At 48.9% G+C, this 17,302-nt stretch overlaps 1 protein-coding gene across 1 annotated transcript in view; it reads left to right on the top strand.

Annotated features, from left to right (window-relative positions):
• The window catches only part of LOC134433373 (olfactory receptor 14J1-like), a gene marked incomplete at its 5' end in the record, with an annotated part of 36,509 nt that extends 20,285 nt beyond the window's left edge, over nt 1-16,224 (top strand). The window contains one exon of the mRNA XM_063182228.1: nt 16,219-16,224. Within this exon, the coding sequence (XP_063038298.1) occupies nt 16,219-16,224 (6 nt within the window). The remainder of the gene's footprint in view (nt 1-16,218) is intronic.
• Between the last annotated feature and the right edge of the window lie 1,078 nt (nt 16,225-17,302).

Raw genomic sequence — 17,302 nt, 5'->3', positions numbered from 1 at the left:
AACACGTCTGCAGAACTTAGAGGATAAGATAGAGGATAATCATAAAAAGCTTAGAGAGGAGATTAAAGAAGACCTTCTCCAAATTTCAGCAGTACAGATCAGAGGTTCTGGTATTCAAGGCAGACGTTTCCCAGATGGTGAGAGAAGGTACACCCCACAAGCTGAGCTGTGGTTCTACCTGCGTGATTGTGGGGAAAACATGAGAAGGTGGGATAGGAAACCTACTGCTGTTCTGGCACGACGGGTGCTGAACTGAAGGAAGCCAACAGAAGCAAAGCAGCTCCAGTTGCCCGTAGCCAAACCACCAGGTATGATGATGATGACATGTCTGATCCCCTCGAAGGAACATCCAAAATATATGCCCAGGGAAAGAAGGATAACCAGGCTTAGAGGGGCCCTGCCTCTAGCCAGGTAGAGGCCGGGGAAAACAATGTTTTCTGGTCTGTGTGGATTCGTTGGCCTGGCACATCAGAGCCACAAGAGTACAAAGCTTTGGTTGATACTGGTGCGCAATGTACATTAATCCCATCAAGACATGTGGAGACAGAGTCTGTTTCTATTGCTGGTATGACAGGGGGATCCCAGGATTTCACTTTGGTGGAAGCTGATGTGAGCCTAACAGGAAATGAGTGGAAGAAGCATCCTATTGTGACTGGCCCAGAGGCCTCATGTATTTTGGGCATAGACTACCTTCAAAGTGGGTACTTCAAAGACCCAAAAGGACTCAGATGGGCATTTGGAATAGCTGCTGTAGAGACAGAGGGCATCCAGCAATTGAACACCTTGCCTGGGTTATCTGAGATTATCTGCAGTAGGATGCCTGACGGGAGAAGAGCAACGAGTACCAATTGCCACCTCAACAGTGCATCGATGACAGTATAGAACCACTCGAGATGCTGTGATCCCCATCCATTAGATGATCCAAGAGCTGGAGAGACAAGGGGTGCTCAGCAAGACCCACTCACCCTTCAACAGCCCCATTTGGCCTGTGCGAAAATCTGAAGGAGAATGGAGATTGACTGTGGACTACCGTGCATTGAATGAAGTGACTCCACTGCTGAGCGCTGCTGTGCCAGACATATTAGAGCTCCAGTACGAGCTGGAGTCCAAGTCAGCAAGGTGGTACGCCACTATAGACATTGCCAATGCCTTTTTCTCCATTCCTCTGGCAGTAGAATGCAGGCCTCAGTTGCTTTCACATGGAGAGGAGTGCAGTACACCTGGAACCGACTGCCCCAGGTGGGGAAGCACAGCCCCACCATCTGCCATGGACTGATCCAGACTGCACTAGAAAGAGGAGAGGCTCCAGAACATCTGCAGTATATTGATGACATCATTGTGTGGGGGAACACAGCTGTGGAAGTGTTTGAGAAAGTGAAGGAAATCATCCAGATCCTCCTGGAAACTGGTTTCACCATTAAATAGAGCAAAGTAAAGGGACCAGCTCGTGAGATTCAGTTCCTGGGAGTGAAGTGGCAAGATGGACGGCGTCAGATTCCCACCAATGTCATCAACAAGATCACAGCAATGTCTCCACCCAACAATAAGAAAGAGACACAAGCTTTCCTGGGTGCAATAGGTTTTTGGAGGATGCATATTCCTGAGTACAGTCAGATCGTGAGCCCTCTTTACCTGGTCACCCACAAGAAGAACAATTTCCACTGGGGCCCTGAGCAGCAACAAGCCTTTGTCCAGATCAAGCAGGAGATTGCTCATGCAGTAACCCTTGGCCCAGTCAGGACAGGATCAGAGGTAAAGAACATGCTCTACTCTGCAGCCGGGAACCATGGCTTTTCCTGCAGCCTTTGGAAGAAGGTGCCTGGGGAGACACGGGGTCGACCACGGGGATTTTGGAGTCGAAGCTACAGAGGGTCTGAAGCCAACTACACTCCAACAGAGAAGGAAATCCTGGCTGCCTATGAAGGAGTCCAGGCTGCCTCGGAGGTAATAGGCACTGAAGCACAAATCCTCCTGGCACCCCGACTACCGGTGCTGGGGTGGATGTTCAAAGGCAAGGTTCCTTCCACTCACCATGCCACCAGTACTAGATGGAGCAAGTGGATTGCTCTCATCACTCAGTGCGCCCGTATAGGTAAACTGAATTGCCCTGGGATTTTGGAGGTAATTACAAATTGGCCGAAGGTGAACATTTTGGTATCATAGATGAAGAGGAACAAGAACCAGTGACACGGGCTGAAGAGGCTCCTCCCTATAACCAACTGCCACCAGAGCAAACACGCTACGCTCTTTTCACTGACGGTTCCTGTCGCATTGTAGGGATGAACCGGAAATGGAAAGCAGCCTTATGGAGCCCCACACGACAGATGGCAGAGGCCACTGAAGGAGAAGGTGGATTGAGCCAACTTGCTGAACTCAAAGCTGTTCAACTGGCCCTAGACATTGCTGAGAGAGAGAAGTGGCCGAAGCTCTACCTCTACACTGATTCATGGATGGTAGCCAATGCTCTGTGGGGATGGCTGGAGAGGTGGAAAAAGGCTAACTGGCAACGTAGAGGAAAACCAATTTGGGCTGCTGAAGAGTGGAAAGACATTGCTACCAGGGTAGGGAGGCTACCTGTGAAAGTCCGCCATGTAGATGCCCATGTACCCAAGAGTAGGGCCAATGAGGAGCAACAGAACAATGAGCAGGTATACCAAGCTGCAAAGATAGGGGTGTCCAAAATAGACCTAGATTTGGAACATAAGGGAGAGTTATTCCTAGCTCGATGGGCCCATGATGCCTCAGGCCATGAGGGCAGAGATGCCAGCTATAAGTGGGCATGAGACCGAGAGGTGGATCTAACCATGGACAGTATTTCTCAAGTCATCCATGACTGTGAGACGTGTGCTGCCATCAAGCAGGACAAGCAAGTGAAGCCCCTCTGGTACGGTGGGCGATGGTCCAAGTACAAGTATGGGGAGGCCTGGCAGATTGACTCAATCACACTGCCCCAGACACGCCAGGGCAAGCGCTACGTGCTGACCATGGTTGAAGCCACCACTGGATGGTTGGAAACCTACCCTGTGTCTCATGCTACGGCCCAAAACACCATCCTGGGCCTTGAAAAGCAAGTTCTGTGGAGACATGGCACCCCTGAGAGGACTGAGTCTGACAACGGGACCCATTTCAAGAACAGCCTTATCAATACCTGGGCTAGGGAACATGGCATTGAGTGCGTGTACCATATCCCCTACCATGCTCCAGCTGCAGGCAAAGTGGAGAGGTACAATGGACTACTAAAATCCCAGGTGAAAGCTTTGGGTGGGGGATCTTTCAAAAATTGGGAGCAGCATTTAGCAAAGGCCACCTGGTTAGTTAACACCTGAGGTTCCACCAAGCGAGCAGGTCCTGCCTAGTCTGAGTCCCTGAATATAACAGAAGGAGACAAAGTCCCAGTGGTACATATCAGAGGTTTGTTAGGGAAGACTGTGTGGATCAATTCTGCCTCGAGTAGAGACAAACCCATTCGTGGGGTTGTCTTTGCTCAGGGACCAGGTTGCACATGGTGGATAATGCAAAGAGATGGAACAACACGATATGTACCTCAGGGAGATCTGATTGTGGGGTAAGAATGATGTGCAATATCACTGTTCATTGGATGTTACTGCCATTGTCTGTACATTAAACCATACAGACATGAGATAGAAGGAAATGTGTAAGTGTCAAAGGTCTGAGCAAGTGATAGATGAAACTTTAAGTGAGTAAAGTGAAAGGGGGGAATCCTGCAGCTCTGTAATATAGGGCCTGGATTCAGTCATCCAGTGTGGGGATGTGATGAAGGCATGATGGGTATTGGTTGTAAATTTTGGGGGAACAGATGGACATTTTGTATGAATAATGCATGATGTGTTGTAGTATGTTGATGATATGGGGATAAGGGGTGGAATGTCCTGGGGTGACATCATGATGCTTGTATCCCCATTCATCTGTTCTGTGCCTTTAAGACTGTCTCTGAAGAGTGAAAGTTTTCTTCGGGTTTCTCTTATCAGGGACACAGAGATGGGCAGTATATAGGGCTGCTTTCGCTTTTTACTTTTGGCTTTTCTGCTTTGCTTGCTGTCTCTCCGCTCTCGCTTTTGCTTGCTTTTGCTTCTGCTTATTCGCTTGCTCTAGCTAAAGATACCAAAATCCTTCCTGGACTGTTTCTCCTCTCCTTTTTATCAACCATTTCGAACCTACTCTGGACTGGGACCTGGGGACACCGAGGGTTTGCACCCTTTTGGCCTGCAGCAGCTGCCCCAGCGCCGGAGGGACTGAGAACAGAGCAACCACCCCCGAAAGAAACTTTCTGATTTTGTCATCTTTCTCAGAGCGGTGTCATCCGGTATTGTTCCTTTTGTGTGCTGGGGGGTGCTGTGCCTGTTAAATAAGCAGGTTCTTTCCACTTCTCTCCGAGGAATTGTTTCCCGAACCGGTTGGGGGGAGGGGCCGTGTGGGTTTTGCTTTCTGGAGGGGCCCCTTTGGAGCTTCTCTACCAAATTCGCCCTAAACCAGGACAACAAGGGTTCTCCTTCTAGCAAACAAACAAACAAATAAACAAACAAAATATGAAAGTGTTACCTACTCCAGTGTCTAAAGCACTTGGAGGCCGTGAAGGGATGTTTGGCAGGGAAACAGCCCTCGTGCTGAGCATTGGCTCTATGGATCCAAGGCAGGGATCTATGGAAGTCTGCCTGAAGGTCCCTCATGAGCCCCCATGGTCCAGGCTAAAGCTCCCTCAGCCCCTCCTCCCTGGCCTTGTGCTGCACCCCTTGCCCAGCTCCCCTGTCCCTCTGTGCCCACGCTGCAGCCCCTCCATGACTTTCTGCTTCCCAGGGCCCACAGCTGCACACAGCACTCCAGCTGTGGCCGCAGCGCTGCCCAGCACAGGGCCACGCTCCCTGCCCTGCTCCTGCTGCCCCACTGCTGCTGGCACAGCCACCGTCCCCTTGGCCTTCTTGGCCCCCTGGCCCCACGCTGCCTCATCTTCAGCTGCTCACGGCCGCCAGCCCTGCGTCCTTTGGGCCCACGCAGCTCCCCAGCCACAAAGGTGCCCATTGCACTTCAGATACTGCAGGCACCATTGCAAGATGGCCTTCCTGTTCTACCACCTCATGTTCCAAGTAGATATCATAAAGTTTGATAGGAATAGGATTCTAAGTCACTCTGTTTAAATTAAAATTATCTAATACAACTGTAGAGGAAATTGCTCTTAATTAAATTTATCCTATCTGCTGTCTGCAAGCATCGTTCTCTTTTTAAAACTAGGTTTTTAGTTCTTCAAACTCTGAGAAGGAAATTTAAAAATATCTATCGCTGCCTTTGTTACTTTTGTTTCAGGCATGAATATGGATTTTCTTTCGGCCTTCCTAGCTGGCCCTCTTCAGTCTACTGCTACTGGCCAAGCTTACATCTTCCTCTACAATTCTTAAACACCAGGAACATGAAATGTTCCTTTCTCACTCACCTCAGGATCTTCAGCACTGCTGAATACACGCTTTCAGGTGACCTGTAGTGGGAAGGGAAAATGAACCAGATGCTGTCAGAAAACTGCCTGGGCTGCTGAATCCCACAGAACAAGTCAACCCAAACACAGATGATTTCCTGTTTCACAACACCCCTCCAGGGGACACATTTCATTCACACAGCCAGCAAGAGATCAGGACAATATTCATGGTTGTGCCAACACTTCGGCCTGTTTAGCCAGTAAATGAATACAAATATGACCAAGAAAATGCAAATTGCTCTTCAACACTCAATGCTCCTGTTCTACCAAACACATAAAAGAGCTTCTGAAATCCTCTCCTTCAGGTACTCTTTTTTTTCCCCAATCAGTTACATACACTAATTCTCATTAACTTGCAGGAAATAGTTGCCCAGAAAAGCTTCCCAAAATTCCCCTGAGCTGTGACAGTTCTATTGTGGAAGAGCACAGCAGCACCTCTACGGATCAGGAGCAGACACTCACTGCTTTAGAGTTTGCATTTTCTTTCAAAGGTAATAACTATTTTAGCACACAGTAAAAGGTTATTAAGTTAGACAGTCAAATCCTTTCATGACAAAATTTAAAAAGAAAATAAGCTTTCTCTGAATCCTGGGAACAACTGAAGAGTTTTTAGAAGGCCTTCCAAGAAGCTCTGCCAGTCTACATTTTCAAAGGTGTCCTGCTTGTCCCAACAAACTGAGGAAATTACAGACTCTGCTGCCACAGACTCTCCCGTGGAGGGAACGGAAGTCCTGCAGGTTCCCCTGCAAATGCTGCCCCTGTGGCTACAGACACCCCTTTTTTAGCTGGACCTCTTGACAGGAGCTTTAGCAAACCACTGGCATCCTAATGCTCTTTCTATTTCAAAACCAGAAACTCAGCCACCAAGAAAGAGCAGGAAGACATATAAAAGCCAGGTTAGGATACACCCTAGCCTAAGTAGAATGGAAACCTCTATTTACGTGCAAAATGTGTAATGTAATACACAGAAAAAGAAATGCCATAGGCAGCAATTGCTGCTTTAGCCAGATGATGAAACATTGTAACAGTGTTGTATGAGTTTTTCCTAAACTAGGAAAAACAAGGCTCTTGTCAGAGGGCAGCTATCCACTGACAAAGGCGCCAGCCAGGAAAGTTCTCCTGATGTGAGCAAGCACTAGGGCTGCTCTGACACTCAGGCCTTCTGTGCACCAAGGCAACCTTCTGATGCCACTACGACAAGGTGGCAACCATGCCCTGACATCACAAAGCAAACGCTCCATGTTGGCCTGTGAATTTATGCAAAGCAATAATCAACCTTCCCTACAGCAAACACAAAAGAGCCTGGGACGTTCTTATCTGTCACAAAGCAGCACAAATTGCCTTCATGGGCCAAACCCTGTTTTTCAGGGATCCAATAGGAACTCCCAAGGGTGCCCCAAGCACCTACAGCCTGTACCCCAGCTGAGCACTCAGATGGGACACAAGCAAAGGAAACCAGACCAAGACAATGGCCCACAGCATTGCACATGTGAGAAATGACTCTCACTTTTAAAATTGTAAACGTTTAGTAAACCTTTACAAAGGACTGAATAAGGAAAAATTGCAGCATTGGGAGTCTCTGTGACTAGCAGCCATGTGCTCATCTACAAAAAGGATGTTCTGCCATTTATACCCTTAGCCCCTCCAAAAGTTTTTCAGTCAACTCTTTCTCTGCTGCCCATGGGTGGAGATTACTTTCTTGCATCCTGACTGGGGGTCAGGTGTTGTTACACCCTGCCTGTTGGTCACAAGCCAGCCCTCCCCAAATGCCCTGACTACCCAGGCTATTACAAGGGGGACGGGAAAGAGGACTATGGGAGGATATATTACAATATAATCACTACTCATTTGAACATCCACATAACATCTACTTCTTAATTGTCAGAGCCAACCATTGCATTACTCGTCTAGAACACACAGAACCAGGAGAGAGGCCACTGTTGGCATCACAGATGAAATGCTTCCTAACAAATCTCCCCACATATTTGCACCTTTATTGGACATGCCCAGGGCTCCGGTGCGGGTACATCTCTGCCTTTCTTCCCCTTTGGCAGCAGTCGAACTGGCAGCATCTGCCCGCCAGCAGCAGCTGCTCCCAGCTGGGAACGCCACTGGCGGTGCTGATTTCCAGAGGCTTCTGTGTGCCAGGGGAAGCCAAGGCAGAAGTGGGTTGAACGGTGCTGGCGCTGCTGCTGCTCTGTGCCAGAGAGCCCTGGATGGGCAGGGCACGGTGCCCACTGCGCTGCGGGCTCCTTCTCCTGCCACAGCTGGGCACACCTGGCAACAAGGCGTGACAACCTGTGGGCAAGCCAAGGGGTTTCTGGGGCTGCACTGCTCTGCACACACCCAGCACACCTGCAGCACAGAATTTTAACCCTCAAACAGGTAAACCAAAGGGAAACAGCTGGAAAATATTTCATTTCAACCATTCCTTATGCTTCAATAGGAATGACCAAAATGAAAGTTAACAAGCAGGGCCAATCTACACTGCCAGCTCAGTGTGAGAAAAGAGGCATTACTTTATTTCAGTGCTGGGTGTGTGAGGAATCACTTCCCTGAAACATGCACACCCACGGGTTGGTATCCACGGAACTAAGACATTACTTTCATTACTTTTATTCATTACTTTGCTCAAACTCACAGGCTAAACATTCTCACAAAGTGTTTGACATGTTTAAATCACTTCCCCAAAATTACTGACATTTAGAGTAGGGGTCTCTTGAGGGTCTCTGGTGGTCATGGGGTGAACATCCCATTCCTCAAATTCTCCTTCCATGGTTAAGAGCCTTCTTCTCCTTGAATGCATTGCAGCTACCTCCTCAGTAGGCCCACTGTCTTTATTCTCAAGGCTAAGACATCCACTTGCACACATTAACCACTGCTGTGAGGGAAGGTACGACTAAGCACTGCCTATTAAGGCTTAACAAATTCACAATTTGTTGCAGGTCAACACTTCCCCAACATCTCTCGTTCCTTCTCTGGGAATCAAACACAAACATTTTGTGATTCATGAGTCCAAGGCCGCCTCCAGCCCTCCTGTCACCCAGCAGCCCTTCTCTCCTCACAAACAGCAGGCCCAGCAGTGCCTTCCCTCACTGGCTCAGTCACCAGCTGTGTCAGGAGTTCTCTGTCACACACTCCAGGACCATCCTGGACTGTTTGCTCTCCGCTGCACTCTGTTGCCAGCAGACATCCCCACCCTGTTCCATGCCCCTTGCAGAACCCTGCACCTGCTGTCCATGGGCACCTGGCAAGGGGAGGCACTCACGGCAGAGAGGCACCAGCTGCCCTGGGCAGGAACCAAAACCCTCTGGTGGCACAGCTGCTGGCCTGAGTCTGGCACAGCTCTGCACGCCCCACTCCTCACGGGCTCTGGGCTGGAAATGCAATTGCACTTTCTGCCTCATGGAGAAACACCAGGGCTGCACAAACAGCGGCCAGCAGGCCACATCCCAAAGGCACTGCAGCATGGAGCTGAGAAGGAAGAAGACCCTTCCCCAGTTCCTAACCATACCAAAACCACCATAAGGGGGACTGTTAATCTTCTGAATGTAGATTTGATTCACAGGGTGACAAGGGAATCTTCCAATGGAGTTGAAGTTTGGTAGAGTTTTTATTCTGAGTCCTACTCAGACTGTTGATTTGAAAATTTATTTTAAAATATTTTTTAAAAGGCTGTGCAGTCATATGGTTTTGTTCTAATACCAAAATGGCTAGATGAAATGTACTGGCATTTTAATTACATCCAAACTGATTAGTCTGTAAAAGCTTTCAAGCAGAATAGCCACTAAACAAGAAATTCAAATCTGTGGACTGTTGACTTTGCAAATTTCTACTAAAGTTATCAGATAATGAGGCATTTTTAGGTAGATCATAGAGAAAATTAATGCCTATGGATAACTTGATTTGGATAAACCTGTTGATTTCAAATTAAAACTGCCAGCACATACTAAGTGGAAATCTGAATACTCACTCCTATGAGCTCTGATGTATTAGATAGTCATTGTCTGCCATATTAACAAAAATTAACATTCTGGCTATTTTGTTTACTTACAGTCAGGTCTTCAACACTCTTTGTAACACCAGAAAGAGAGCTTTTAGCAATGTGAACCATGGGTTTGTGGAGCATTGCAGAAGGCTCCTATGCCAGCACTAAACGTTCACATTTACCATGGCATCCCTTCTTGCCTTTAATTCCAAGCTACAGCTCAGTTCCTGCAGTACAGATTCACACTTGTAGTCTGTATTTGCAGCTGGTTCTTACTTCCCTGTCCAGAAAAAAATCATGCTGAGATCTCAAATCAAAATAAAACGAGGAGAGAGTCAGGTTCTGGATAGGTATAGCAAGAACTGAGAGATTTTTTTGCAAATATGTTGAAAAGCAGTTTATAAATGCTGCAAAAACGGCAGATTAAAGACTTGCACTCTAACTTGCAAGCTGAGGTTTGCCTGTTCTTTCTGGACTGATTTCTTGAGGCCAGACACTGAACCTAATCAGTAAGAAAATCAAAACCACAGGAGTAGTTTGGAGAATATTGTAAATTATTCTGTCATGATGCTTTTTGCCTAAAAGTTCTGGCCATCATCTGATTGGAGTAATTAGAGGAGATCAAAGCCATCACACTGTGCCTGTGCACAGAATTCATTCCCAGGAGTAATCCATGAAGCAACGCTGACAAATCCACACCAGCAGCTGCTGCCACACAGCCATGAAGCAGACAATATGTATTTCTGCTATACTTGGACAGCTGAAGATGCCTCTGCTGAGCTAATTCTAGTGACTCCCCACCACAGATGAGACCTTGTGGTCAGTCTCCAACAAGTCAGGGCAGTTAATATTCTGCCTAAATGAAGTAAATCTAGCAATACATAGACCATGGAGCCTGAGGAAAGCCAGCAGTTGTGGGAGATTTAATTTGTTTCCATATCTTTCTTTTTACTAATTGATTGCAGTCAATTATTTAAAGAATGTAAACTTATGGCACACCATTGGCTGGAAGGTTGGTCAATCTTCCGTTCATGACTCCTCTGAAAGCATCACCGCAGTGTTTTTATCAGTAGCTCTTCCATCATCATGGCTCACACAGCATTTCCTGCAGCTCTTGCTGGAGTCAGGGAAAGGCACCAGGAGAAGGGGGAGGAAGCTGTGTGCAGAGACTGTGTCAGCTGAAGAGACATTTGTTTCTCTGATTTGGCTGAATGGCTGCAGGAACCTTGCTGGCACTGCTGGTGGGGTGGCCTTTGGCAGGGCTGGGCAGAGTTTGGGGCCCAGGATCCCTCCTCTCGGTGGGACACCAGGGTGAGCAGCCCCTGTCCCAGCCTGAGCAGAGGTTCTGTGGCTCTGCCCGGGGCACAGGGACCTGCCACTGCCATGAGCTCCTGCCACGGCTCCTCTGGGGCAGCTCCTGCTCTGCAGCGATGATGGGCGCAGCTGGGGGGGGCTGCAATGGAGGGGGGCTTCCAGTGGGCTCTGCTGGTCTGCCACACTGGAGCCAGCAGAGCTTCTGGAAGGAGTCTCCTCTTGTGAGCTGCTGGAGCTGGAGCTGGCCACAGAGCCGCTGTGTTCATCCCTGACAGGCCCAGAGCACAGCAGCCTCTGGGCCTCCTTGCTGCACGATGGCAGTGAGCAGGCCATGGAGCAGAGGTTCAGTATGTATGACTCAGTTTCCTGATAAACTCTGCTAAGAAAACCCTGCATCCGTCCTGCCAGATCTAAGACACTCCAAGAAATCTGTTGGCACTTTGGGAACTCAGAATTGTTTGAATTTTGAACAGTTGTCCTGTGAGCACTTTTGATGATTTTTGTCATTTTGTGTTGATTCAGTTGATCCTTCAGAGAAGCTTTCCTAATAATATAAAACAGGAGAAATTGTGGAGACCCTGGGGGGGCATTCCCTATTCTAGGGAGACACAAGAAGCTTCCCTCAAAAAGCTGCTAAACCCCATTGGCTCCTTCCCCTGTTCCTATGTCTGTTCCTGTGTTCCTGAGCCACACCTTCCCTATTCCCTGATCGGCCCCCTTACCTTTGTACTGCCCTGAGATCAGGGTCAGCCCCCAGGCCCCTATGGAGACAAAGTGAGACCCTCTGTGTGTGGGTGCTGGGAGCTGAACATCTCCCTGCACGGCTGAATGAAACATCTGTGGAGATTATGCAAAGGTCCTTTTTGCTTCTCTACCCTGGACTATGCTAGCAGCAATTCAGACTGCTACAGAGGAGAAGCTGCAGTACTGGCACCAAGGTTTTGGCAACTTGACCATAGGCACAGAGGGCGTGCAGGATGCTGCTCTATGAATTCCTTAACCAGCCATCTCTGGTGCTGGCATATTCCCTCCAGCTTCTGGTGCAGCCAGGACCACCTTTGGTCCAGTAGATGACATTGTTATTTGAAAAATTGGGCCCACTCCTTGGGCAGGAGGCCATGCACAGGCTCTGGTCCTGCAGCCCCTGCTCAGCTGGGGACAGTGTTCCCTGTGGGGAAGATGGAGCAGCCATCACAGGGTCTGGGGGGCTGCTTTCAGCAAGGTGGCCAGGCTCTCTCCCTGCTGGACTCTAGCAATTGTTTGGGGGAGCTGATGGCAAATTGTATGTAGTCCTGTTCATCTTACTCAGAACACCTGACAGCTTCTATCATTCTTCTGCAGAGTTGGCACGCTGGATTTCTCTTTGCCCACTGCAGGATGCAGCCCAGGCAGAACTGGTGGTGACAGGGCAGAGAAAAATTCACATCCTTCTTAGTGCCCTGGCAGATGGGGCAGCTCCATTCTGTCCCCATGGCCATGTCTGTCTGTCCCAGCAGCAGGGAAGAGCTGAGGACCATGAGCTGCTCTCATTGGCAATCTTGCTTGGCCAGAGCCCAAGCTCGAGCCAGAGTGGTCCAGGCTCTGTCAGTGCCCAAACATAAGCAGAAAGGGATGTTGTATCACAATCCATTCCTTGGTGAAGGAGGTCCATAGCAGCCTCAAGAGGCACCTCAGACACTCAACAGTCAAGGCAGTAACATATGGACAGGACACAGATGGCAGTTCCTGGCTGGGAGAGCATTCATAGGCATATCCAAGGACAAATTTCCCAGGAACTCTCCACAGCTCTGGGATCTGCCCACCAGCTCTGTCAGAAGCTTCAGCAGAACAACCAAAGTCCTAAAAAGCAGCTCCCAGACACTTTCCTACCATCCTGCCTGAGTAGCTGGGTTGCTTGCTGCAAAGCACTCTTTTTCTTCTCTTCCCCAATCCCCTGTGGACACTTGCAGCCAAAATAAAAAGCTCCTGGCCCTCTGTGTGATGTGATAATACAGTTTTTATATTTCCATGCTGGGATGAAAGAAAGCTGTGCTGTGGGTCAGGAGAGGCCAGGACCCACTTGGCCTTTCTGCAGGCTGAGGTGGTCCCAGCAGACATCCTGCTGCTTTTGGGGAATGTGTGAGGGGGAGTGGAGGGGGTGACAGAGAGGCTGAGATCACAGAGTGGAAACTCAGCTCCAGAGTGGCAGTGCAGACTCTCCCTGCTGAATGCCTGCTGGGGCTGGCAAAGAAGGAAAATGCCCCAATAACAGCCCGGTGGCACTGTGTCTCAGGGACAGGTACAGGGAGGTGACAACAAACAGCAGCATGGCCCGGTCGCACAGCTCCTAGGAAGCAGTGACAGAGGGGCCTCATGTGCCAGAGGTTTCAGAAAGGCTGTCTTCTCTAATGGCCACTCTAAAACCCCTTCTCTTTGCCTCTTGGGTTTGTGAATGCTTTTGACAGCCACAGCATCCTGGGGCAACGCATTCCATGATTTCATTAAGCACTCCTTGTAAAGCACCTCCCATTGTTCAACTGAGCTGCCAGCCTGGTCATTTCAGAGGGTGCTGCCTTGTTGGAGAGAAAAATCAATCTTCTGCCTTTCAGGGAGCTGAAGGAGGAGGGACTCTTCACCATCCAACACCTGGCTGGGTCCCATTCAGAGCTCCTGCTTTGTAGACTTGGTGAGGTTTGCTTGGCAGTTGCCAGCAAGGTGAGAACATTGTTCTGAATTGTCCCCCATACTTCATACACAGTGTGTAGAGTAGGTATGTGCTTGCTCACCTCCATGTGTGCTCAGGGTCTGCCTTAATTTCTGGTTTTAGACCTGATATTTCCAATGTCTGTCAGCTGTCTGTAGGATCTGTGGGCACATGCAGCTGTATTTACTGGCAGCTCGGGTATCTGACACTCATCTTTGAGTGTGGTGCCTTCATAATGCAATGTGCAAATGCAGAAACTGAGACACTAATGATGTTAGTTGCCAGAGTCCCAGTCTCTGCCCAAGCTATAATTCAACGCTGCAAATTATTCTGTAGACCTGAGCCTGTGTTTTCTGTTTCCTGGCTGAGTGCTTCAGCTGCTGGTGTTGCTTTTTTGAACAGGAGCACCTGACTCTTTTATCTTTATGACTTTTGCCTTCATGATTTGAAAGCAGCTCTTTATTTATTTTCTAGTAAAAGGGCCTAAAAACAAAGATGTGGACATTTAAGAAGGGTTAAATAGAACACTTAATGAAATTTTTATTTACGCCTGCAGTAAGCAGGTCTGAAGCCAGAAATTGGTGCCAGAGTAAGTGCCTTTCTGTGCTTGTGCTCTCCTGCTCTTCTGTCCTTGTATGCTCCTCTGGACACAATGGGAAGTGTTGTCATTTCCTGGGACTTCTGTTGAAGGCAACTGGTTTTCTTTCCAAGGTGATTCTTATGTTTCCCCTCATGGCTTCCCCAGGTGACCAACCTCGGTTCCAAGGTGTCCTGCTCTGACATTGTCACTCTGGGAGAGCTCTCTGTGACCTTGAAGAAGGACATGGACTCTGAGGTGGATGAGGTTGCTCGGGTCCTTCTCCAGATGGTGTCCAACGCCCCAGAATTTGTTCAGAAAGCAGCCAGTCAGACCCTCGGGATCATGGTGGAGAATGTGACTCCTGCACGAGCAAAGACTGCACTCATGGACATGGGAGTCAAGCAGGTTCTTCTTCTTTTAGTGATGTTCTTCACCTTTGTGTGTGGGGGAGGGAGAAGGGATGAGACAGACAATGGGAATGGTTGGAGGGAAGGGTCCTGTATCCTGCACCTTCTGTGGACTCAGTGACTTGATTCTCCAACCAACCTCCCTTCTCTCCTCTTGTCACCTATTTCTGCCCTCCTGCAGCCCATCAGTTCTCAGAATTACAGAAGTGCAGAATAGGGAAAGTTGGAAGGGGCCCATCAGGACCATCGAGTCCAGCTCCTGGCCTTGCCCAGAGCAGCCCAAGGGTCACACCAAGTGCCTGAGATTGTTGTCCAAATGCTCCTTCAGCCCTGTCAGGCTTGGTGCTGTGACCACTGCCCTGGGGAGCCTGTTCCAGTGCCCAGCCACCCTCTGGGTGAAAAACCCTTTTTCCTGATATCCAAACTAAAGCTCCTCTGACTCAGCTTCCTGCTGCTTCCTGGAGTTCTCCCAGTCTCTCAGATTTTCCTGGATGTGGTGACTGATGGGGAAGGGAAAGTGCCTGCAAAGGCCAAGGATAGAGCCTTGTGCTTTTGTGGGCAGAGGGACAATTGCAATTGCAGCTGTGAGCAGTGTTTTGTATTTCACAGTGCTAACCACAGAGGCCCTGGGAAAACCACGTCTCCTCATGATGCCACTAACTTGGGAAACGAAGAGCATCCTTGCCCTCATGGAGCACATGGGGGACAATCTGCTGGGTGTGGCACAGCCTGCACAGCAGGTGCAGCTCCTGCCAAAGGAGTCTTGTATGACTGTCATGGCCTTAGAGCTCTACTTTCTATTCAAAGTGATGTTTCATGTTAGCCTTGAGATGATAAATCACTTTACAGGCACCTTCACAGGCTGACTGCCATGGGACAGTTGAAGCAAATGCTGCCTTAAATGTTGGTGCTGGGCCTGATAGTTCCCAAGAGACACTCTCTAGAACAGGACAGCCTGGCTAAACTGCCTGCCACCCTTTCCTCAGCTTTGCAATAGGGTAAAACATTCAGATGGATCCATTGCCAAGCTCCACAGAAGAAACAGGCTGCATTGCTGGATATTCTGCAACTTCACAGCCCACCACGTGTTTTCCCTGCATTTGCTGTTTTCCAAAACTCTGCAGATTTCGGGATACATGGGTGAAAAGAGCCTCAATCCTGCTGCAGGTCTCTGTGGTGTGCATCTGCCCCTGCTCTCTCCATTGCCCTTCCTACTCATGGCATGGGGGGCCTGAAGCTGCTCCAGGTTGAGGACAAGGTGAAGGCAATCATGGCTCAGCCTCACACAGAGGTGAGGGGGGAGCTGGGCCAATCTCTGCTGGCAGGAAGGGTCTTGTGGCAGCCCAGAGAGGCTGCGCACATTGCCAGGGAACAGCTGTGCCCTGCATGTGCCCCTGCAAGGAGCTGTGCTGCTGCCAGTGCCCCTGGAGCTGTGGGGCTGCTGAGCTGTGGGGCAGGCGGAGGAGCAGGAGGGTGCATGTGCAGCTGAGCCATTCCTGGGGAGCACAGGGCTCTGGGCTCCCTGCTGTCCCAGGGCAGCCCAGAGGCCAGGCTGGGCCTGTGCCAGCTCTGGGCAAGTGGCTCAGGTTTGCCCTGGCCTGCCTCAGTGTCTGCCAGCAGGAGCATGTTTCCCTGTGCAGCTGTTTGGACATTTCCAGGAAATGTGTCCCATGAAATATGGAGCTTCAGCTGCTTTAGGTTTGCATGGTGGCCTCTGTTAAACTTTGCCTCTCTGTTAAACTTTGTGTCTCCATTTTGCAGATCTGACTGGTTACAGTCTTAAGGAGAAGTTTTCTCGGGACACTTCCAATGTTCCCTCACCCACAAAGTCCTCGCCTCCCATCCAGAAGAGCTCTCTTTCCTCCAAGCTCAGGAAGAAGCTGCCGCCTGTATGAAGAGTGTTTGAAGAATAGGATTGATGCGTTAGGCTTGATAGTTACAGATGTACATATGTTCTGATCTTTAGATGTAGTTTTGAATTAATGTGTTTTGATTCTGTCTTTAAGTTTTGATGACATGTTTTTAATTCTATATATTTCATTTTGATGATGAAAAAAAGTAAATAAATCAACAAAATTGAAAAAACCAAGAGGAGAATGTGAGACCATGACCTGCTAGCCTAGAGATTATGGGGGAGCATCTCACTCAATGTGCCAGTGTCTCACCACATCCTTTCCTCATTGGGCCTCTTCTCTTTCCTCTTCCTCTTTGGCCATCTTTTCTTTGTGTCATTTGTGCTGCTGTTTTCAACTTGTCATTGTAACAGGGCCACACATTAACATGTTTGGGGGACAATGGATCCAAAAGATCTTGTCTAGTCAAAGGTTTTCTACCTAGGTGTGTTCTGTGCTCACCAAAGGCCTGAGCAAAGAAACCAAGAGAAGTGTGCCCAAATCCCAAAGCTTTGCTCCTTTGCAATCTCCCACAGATCTGGCTCACAGGTGTCTTCAATCACAATTCCATAGGTAAGAAGAGGTCGTGTATTTCACCGGGAAATGATGCACTGCTTTGCCAAAATCACCTGTATGTAAATTTACCCGGGAGAGCAGTGCAGCTGTGTTGTTTTCCCCTTGTTTGCAGAAGGATGAGTGCACTGGGAGGCCAATAACAAGTGACAAGGGTTCCTCAAATCTGCACTGCAGCCTGGCTGCCGTTCAGCCCAGAGCTAGGGGATCATTTTTTCCCATGGACCAGTGCTTGCCAGTGGAATGAATTCCTGCACAGCTGAAAGAAGCAATTCTGGATTCAGCTCCAGCTGTTGGTGGGCTGCATGATCATTGACAATGCTACCCTTCCAGAAATTATTTTGCAGTTTCCTTTCATAGTCATTTGAAGCTTTGAAACT

This window comes from Melospiza melodia, unplaced genomic scaffold (assembly GCF_035770615.1).
Source record: "Melospiza melodia melodia isolate bMelMel2 unplaced genomic scaffold, bMelMel2.pri scaffold_18, whole genome shotgun sequence".
NCBI lineage: Eukaryota > Metazoa > Chordata > Aves > Passeriformes > Passerellidae > Melospiza > Melospiza melodia.
This window is presented reverse-complemented; position numbering and strand designations above follow the sequence as displayed.